Genomic DNA, 7,499 nt, shown 5'->3' with positions numbered 1-7,499 from the left:
CGCCGGTCGCCGGCTGCCGGTGGTCACCGGTGAGAAAGAGAGAGGGAGAGAGATACAAAACAAATCATGTGTTTTTTTGTGCTAAAACGCATGCGTGTTGTATAGCATTTCTGATATGCAATAATAAGCACTTTGTAAGGCATTGTAATCTGATGTAGGTGGAACATTCGATCTTAAGGCAGAGCAAATACATACGCAAGCTTAAATCCAGGCATGAAAGATCAAAGACACACAAAATGCATATAGAAGTTCTGATCGCAATATCCATTCAAAAAACAGTACTAGGGACATTAAGCATCCTCCAGACCGTAGAAAACATGAATATTGCTGTGATAACCTAAACATATGGCTCACAGGCAAAAACTCCGTCGTCAGTGCCTACAACGACAAGCTACTCTCATAGGAAATCATCCTACGCAAAACGAAATCAAGTTCATCTTGTCCTGATAAAACGAATCCAAACTCTGTGGGGGGATAAGATGCACCACATGAAAGAACCAGGGTAAGCAAGTTCATCTTTTCCTGACAAAACGAACTCAAAGCTCTGAACTCTTGGAGCTCTCGGGGCTTTTGGTCTTGGGTGCGCCTGGGAAGCTGGGGGTGGACGGTGCGGAAGTACTGGTGGCCGCCCGGATTGCTGGGGGTGGGGGCACTCGGGCGGCAGCAGCTCGGTCCGCAGCAGCTTGGGCGGCAGCAGCTTGTTCCGCAGCAGCTCGTTGCGCAGCAGCTTGTTCCGCAGCAGCTTGGGCGGCGGCAGCTTGGTTGATCGGCCGTGGCAGTGCGTTGCGGCCCCTAACTTGGCAAGAGCCTGGCGTCTTGAACCGAACCAGTACGACAGTCATGTTGTCCCTCCCTCTAGGTTGTGCCAGGCAGTGTCCAAGGAGGGCCTCGCAGATGAACGCCAGCCCTACGTCCTGGACAACAACATTTGTTAGGGGGCAATAGTGACAAAAGATGAACAAGATGCAAACCATGTATACTATCTGAGTGTAGACTGTAAATGCCGATCAGTCAGGTGGTAGCCAAAAAAAAAAAGGCAAGCAGTCAAGCACACAACTATCCATGCAGATAAAAATTCTTTAATAAATTTTGACTACTACACAGATGGGATAATATTTTGCATGTATTGTATATTTCTCAATGAAAAAGCGTATCGTGAATCCAAACCTTTTTAAAGGATCTAATAGCAAAAATCTTCCCGTACAGTGCATCATTTTCAAACGAGCAGATATGCTCAAGGGGGAAGAATACTCACAGCATTTAAGTATATCCTTATAAAATCAACTGCTTGCTGGCTTGTTAAGCAATCCCTACAAAAAAGGACATGGAAGAGCTGTGTGAATTTTAGGGCAGACAACATAAAAATCATTTACATCAGCGAGTACTACTCAGGTTGTCCAGAATCCTTGTCACAACATCACCATTATGTTTCATTAAGTACTGATGTTATCCAGAGTGAGTTCCAGACCTTTGGTAAAATTCGTGTCCTTAAAAGTTCTTCCAAAATAAACCAAACAAATCTCATGATAATTTTCAGCAGATTAACTTGCACAATTATCTGGACACTAGACACTATAAACATAAGCAAACAGAGGATTGGCAGATATTATTGCACCATCCTGTAACTCTGACCCTTCTGGGCCCATCACATCAAACTCAGGAAAGAACTTATTATATCCAGAAATTCAAGAAACAATACAAAATAGCATTGGTGGTGCAGTGGCCCAGTCCAAAGCAAATAAAACTTAACTGAACCAAAACCTACAAACCCCGCCCCTTGTGGACAATTTGAACACTAATATAAAGAACTTGGAAGAGACAAATGTGTGGAAGATAACTATCATTTTAACTTGATGTATTTTTCATGGAATCAAGGACATCTCGAAGCAAACAAAATAAAACAGGACCTAAAACAGTGCACCAGTGTCTTTTAGCTGAAAACTTACCAGATTCCATCACATGCTATGATAAGAAACTGGTCATCTTGAGTTATCTCTTCCTAACAAATAAGGGGCAATTTTCCATCAGACGGTACCCAGATGGATAAAATCACATTTTGGTGACAGAATATAGTAATACTTACAGTGCGAACTTCAGGAAAGGCAGTAATTGCTTGTTGTTCGGGACCTAAATTATTGTTATCCTTGTACAGCAGGTCACCTGAAATGCAAGGAAGTAAAACACTTTTTTTTTGCAAAGAAGTAAAACACTGATAACACAATCAATTGTAGAATCCCACAATGGACTAAAAAGTCAGGCAAAACTGTACCAAGTGATCTTGAAATCGCAATTCCATCATCAATACGATGCACATTTCCTCTCTCACTAAAAGTTACCTCATGTCCTGCAGTTTCTATTCTTTGTCTTTCGGCTGGAAGGTTTGGTTTAAAGTCGTTGGATAGATCAATCGCCTTTGCATATAATGGAAATAAAAGAGTATTAGGCACCATTAGAATACATTTAGTGGTACAAAATATCAGGCTGATTTGGTATCAGACATATGCTTGACAAAAGAATGAGTCAACAGACCAGATTATTCCTTGAGAGTACACAGCGAGAATCACCAGCATTTCCCACAATGATTTGGTTGCCTCTAATGAGAACCACACACGCGGTACATCCATCATTTTCTGGCCCCGGATAGGCAGGCTTCTTGAAAAATATTGAGGATGAAGTGAAATGTTACAACTTACAAGCTTTCATATGCTAGATTTTATAAATAAAACAGTTGAGTAAGAACCTGACAGAAGGGTAGAAATAGACTCGTGCGCATAGCCTTTCTATATGCTTTCCAATTGTCATTACCACCATACCCAGATAATTCCCTCCCTGCGCTCCTGTCTTTCATCATCTCATCCATCCTGCAGCAGCAAAGTAGGAGCAATGATTACATATTTCTTATTTGAACGTGCAGCAAAAGTTCAACTATCAACTATGAACAAAGAATGTGGCAGTATTGGTCCTTTGTCATCCACTATAGTAATGGAGGGAAATAACTTATGCCATCTAAAAATATATGCATGAATTCAGTGAGCTACAAAAGGTTGAAAACCTTAAGAACGTTCTCTCAATTGCAATTTGGAGATTATCACGAAATCTTTCATGTCTGCGAAGCTCAATGTGTAAGTGTCTCGCACAATACTTTGAAACAGCAGGTCCTGAAACAGAATTTCCAATAAATCAAATATCATGGTAAAACGAGTCAACAGTACTCATGAATCCATAGTAAGAATGTAATGGGCACAAGTAGCTAAACATCTGGGTGAAGATCAGACCTCCATGGCCATCATAAACACCAAAGAATGATGTGCCAGTTGCAGCATCAAGATTTAAGACAATTGCATGCTGCAGAGAAAGAAGGTTAACATGAGCCTTCAATTGTTTAGCAGCAACTTATAGCAACTAGCAAGTCAATCATCTGTATTTCATATAACTATGCACCCAATGATCCTACACAAAGGCTGGTAGGTTACTCACAGCATCCTCCATATTTTCACGGTGTCCTTGCATAGCTGACACGGCGTAATCAAGTCTTTCATTCTCACCCTCCTCAGTAGTCTTTAGTGTCACAGGTACAGCAAGTGCCATAGCGGAGCTTGATATCCTGCTGCATACTAGTGTGAGTACAATATCCTAAAAATTCATAACCAGGAATTTTTTTGGAAATGAACAAACTAACATCAGGGTTTTTTTTCTCCAGCACACAGGAGAGCTGCTTATCTTTATATTAAGATGGACTAACATCAGGTTTATGATCACAGAAGTGCCAAAAAGCATTGATGAAATACAAATAGAAAGATTCATTAGCACTGGCATTGTCCTATGCAAATTAGGATCTCATTTCAGAAACAAAACATAGATAGGCATACACCATTGCTTGGAAAGCTCAATGCAGAACTCGCCTTATCTTGACCATTTCTATGGTCAAGGAACCAACAGAGACAATTTTGGATGGCATGCAGGATTTTACCGAGGTTTGGAAACAGGGCCCTTGGGTGCATTACAGGACAATTGTATAATATGGAAGAAGTAGCAGTTTTCAAGGATGCATTAACAAAGTTCTGAAAACCTAAGATCTATTTCAAAAACTAACCCTAAAGTGAACTAAGATTTTGTGATAACACACAGCTTCATTTTAAAATCAGAATAGCAATTTCAGCTTGTATGAATTTTGAGGACCATTACTTCAACATGTCAAATAACAAACTAATCGTATAGGCACTCTATCTAGATGAAGTGAAAACAAGCAACAGTCATGATTGAGTGATGCTTTAGCATTACAAACTTTTCTGACAGGAAGGAACTACATAGCGATATGCCACTACATAACATCCTTGACAAGAAATTAGAGTAATAGCCAAGAAAACACACTCAATTTTGCAAGCTTAACTTACATGGTTAGTAAAAAGCAAGGGGGAGAAAATAAAAGGGCATGCAGTTTGCAGCGCATGATGGCACGATAACAACGATCAGAAATTGTTCAGCAAAGGAAAATCGAGATGGACATCCAACAAAGGGAACAATGAAGGAAACAGGAAAAGGGACAGGCAGAGACCAATCCCTGTCTCACGCCCAGTAGTGTCGAGAAGATCAACAGAAAACGGGGTAAGAAAAAAGATGCTCCAAATCCACACGTTTCTAAAACCCTAAAACCACATTAAAAAACAGCGATCTCTCAAACATGCCGAGTATAGCAGATACCAAAACAACAACAAAAAAAGATAGACAGATCACGAGCAGATTTATCCTCGAGTTCTGACGCACGTAAGCAGTAGCACGAACGACAAGAGGAGTTAAACGATAAACGGTTTATGAAAGGACAGCAGAATTTTCGAGAGGAAAGGTGAATCGAGTTCACCATGGAGTCGCGGTGCTTATTAGCCGCCTTCCCTCCGAATAAACCAATACGAAAAGCAACGGCAAAAACGAATACGGAACGCAACAACAACAAGCGCGAAGTCCGAACTGAAGGCACAACCGCGCAAAAAGTTTCGGAGATCCAGGGTCTCGCGAAGAAGGATGGAACTCCAAACGAGAGTGCTCACCAGCACCGCACAATTCCCACATTGTAAGCACGCCAAAGCAAAGGGTAACCGTCAAGATATCGACGGTGAGACGAACCAGAAGAACCAGTATGCCCGACTGCCCGAGTTCGAAGGTGGGAGGCGATCGGAGATCACCATGGAACCATCGGTGCCCCGGCGGCCCCCTCAACCTCCTTCACCACCACAAAAACCACCACGACAGTAAAACCCCAGCAACGGCTACACCACCACCACCAACAGCACCAAAACACGGAGGAACAAGTCACAACAAGACCAAATCCGCGGGTCAAAATCTCGCAGGGTTTCGCAAATCCAAAAGCACCAGCACATCTCGAGCATGGAATCCGGTCGACGACAAGGAAAAACAGCAGCAATATTCAAATAAAACACGACCACGAACATGCACGGGAGCGAGACGAAATCGCAGCGCTGAGGGCAGAAGGAAAAGAGATCTTACGGGCTTTAGAACGAAGTAGCAGGAGGACGGGGTTTTGGGGATGAAGCAGAGGTGAACAGAATCAAAACTTGGAGAAGAGAGAAAGGGGAGGGAACAGGGAGATCGATCTCACCTTCCCGGGCGGTCCTCGCAGGAGAGAGAGAGCGAGAGCGAGGGAAAGGGAGAGAGACTGGGGGAGAGAGAGAGAGAGGAGAGCGAGAGAATGCGGTCGTCCCATGCAAGGGAGGGGGGCACTTGCACTTATACCCAGCCCCACCCCACTCCCACGCCTCCGGTCGGTTGCTTCGCTCGGGTTGGGTGCCCACGCGCCGATGGATCGGCTCCACCGGCTCGGCTTCGGCTTCGGCACGCGTCACGCCCAGACAAGTTCACGCCGAGAGCCCGGTGAACCGCCTTTGTCTTGACCTGCCCAATCATGAAGGCGGTTAAATGGTTAATCCAGATTCCACTGTCATCAATAGCAAGCCGTGTGCAGTAAAGAAAATGCGGTTCGGCAATTAATCCTGTTTGTTAATAATAAATACGAATAGGATAAAGTGGATTAAGTCATTAAGAAGATGTGAGCCCTTGTTTAGTTCACCAAAACTCTCAACTTTGACACTATACAAAAAGAAGATTTCTCGTCACATCAAACTTGTGGTACATGCATGGAGTACTAAATGTTGACGAAATCAAAAACTAATTGCACAGTTTGGTTGTACTTTGCGAGACGAACGTTTTGAGCCTAATTAGGTCAACGATTAGATAATTATTATCAAATAAAAACGAAACGCTACAGTGCGCTACAGTGCCGACCGAATTCCGCCGGCGCCAACTTTGGGGTAACTAAACGGGCCCTGAATCTCAAATTTCGAACGAAACACGATGCCGTATCACAGTGATGTCACGATGTCACGCTTCTTTCTTGAAGGGCACTTCTCTATCCTGCTTGTTACAGCGGCCTGGCCCACCTACTTTTTGACAGCGACAGTTGTATGCCTTAACATTCCCTTCTCCTCCCCGCTTTTAATTTATTTTCCGATAAAATCTTATAGAACCAGGGGCAAAAATATCTCGAGACAGACCAGCAAGGTTTCAAGTTTAAAATGCACGTTTCAGATATAAATAAATTGAAAGCATCAAATTATGTGGACAAACTTTAGTTATTCTAACAATTGAGAACGGTGCTTATATGCAATATAAATATATAGGCTTAATTGTAGAAAAATCAGAGTTACATAAATATATACATATACAGGCTTAGTTGTAGCGAAATCAGAGTGTGACTTAATGATCGGCAGAGATAACAGTTGTAAGCGGAAGTGAGCATGAGGAAAGGTTCAAGACCCTCAACGATGACTGCGGATCCAAATAGAACAACTAGCAAGATAAGCGTGAGAAATACGAATTCGAACAATCACGAGGTGATGGAGGATTGGTGTAAGAGTAGCACCTGGTGTGGTCCCACGATTCAGCACGTGGTACGCCGATGCGAGCAAGAACGAGACGCAGCGGAGCTGCGAAGGCACACACGGGCGCCAAAGCTGTCGGCTTGGCATTGGCACTCGTCGCGTCGAGCGGCTAGTGCGCGCACGGGGGCGCCCGCCCACCGCTCGCGGCGGCGCCAGCACGACAGCCGCACACGAGTCGAGCGAGCAATGTTGCACCTTCACGGGTCGTCGCAGCGCCGGCGGCCAGGTAGCGGCAGCTTCTGCGGGGTCAAGGGCCCCTGGCCAACGCTCGCGAGACGGAGGACCCGCCGCAGACAGCAGCCGCGGCGTGGACACCGGAGCCCAGCCAGCCCGCGTCGCGGCGCAGCGGAGCCGTCGTGGCGCGCCGGCCGGCACTCCGCGAAATGCTCCGCCGGGCGGCACCGCGGCCTCATCGGTCGTGGAACGACGGGAATGTACTAGCCCTGGCCTCAAGGCGCTGCGCCGTTGCCTCATCGTGGAAGGGAGAACGAGAGGGGACAGAGGGAGGCGGCGCGGGGGCAGAGAAGAGGGCGGAGGCGGCGAGGT

General features: G+C 44.9%; 1 protein-coding gene across 2 annotated transcripts; it reads right to left on the bottom strand.

Annotated features, from left to right (window-relative positions):
• Positions 1 to 364: 364 nt before the first annotated feature.
• Positions 365 to 5,673, bottom strand: LOC136494775 (probable protein phosphatase 2C 42). 2 transcript variants are annotated; one of them, XM_066490951.1, is made up of 11 exons: positions 5,615 to 5,673; positions 3,478 to 3,607; positions 3,276 to 3,345; positions 3,053 to 3,158; positions 2,741 to 2,861; positions 2,530 to 2,652; positions 2,270 to 2,411; positions 2,084 to 2,160; positions 1,947 to 1,999; positions 1,256 to 1,310; positions 365 to 914 (listed from the first exon to the last, which is right to left on the bottom strand). In XM_066490951.1, exons 2-11 carry the CDS (start codon positions 3,586 to 3,588, stop codon positions 537 to 539), a joined length of 1,236 nt encoding a protein of 411 aa, XP_066347048.1. In that variant the 5' UTR covers positions 3,589 to 3,607; positions 5,615 to 5,673; the 3' UTR covers positions 365 to 536. The 2 variants fall into 2 exon arrangements, with proteins under 2 accessions (XP_066347048.1, XP_066347047.1); XM_066490950.1 differs by having other exon boundaries at positions 5,503 to 5,644.
• Between the last annotated feature and the right edge of the window lie 1,826 nt (positions 5,674 to 7,499).

The sequence above is a fragment of the Miscanthus floridulus genome, chromosome 11 (assembly GCF_019320115.1).
Source record: "Miscanthus floridulus cultivar M001 chromosome 11, ASM1932011v1, whole genome shotgun sequence".
NCBI lineage: Eukaryota > Viridiplantae > Streptophyta > Magnoliopsida > Poales > Poaceae > Miscanthus > Miscanthus floridulus.
The sequence above is the reverse complement of the archived record's forward strand: the minus strand, read 5'-3'. Positions and strand labels throughout refer to the sequence as shown.

Bases quoted from the DNA above. Each gene is read 5' to 3' on its own strand.
- LOC136494775 (XM_066490951.1), bottom strand. From the start codon at position 3,588: ATGGCACTTGCTGTACCTGTGACACTAAAGACTACTGAGGAGGGTGAG. The intron at 3,346-3,477 runs GTGAGTAACCTA...CTTTCTCTGCAG, and splicing joins GTGAAAATATGGAGGATGCT to CATGCAATTGTCTTAAATCT. The intron at 915-1,255 runs GTGAGTATTCTT...GTTGTTGTCCAG, and splicing joins TAAGGATATACTTAAATGCT to GACGTAGGGCTGGCGTTCAT.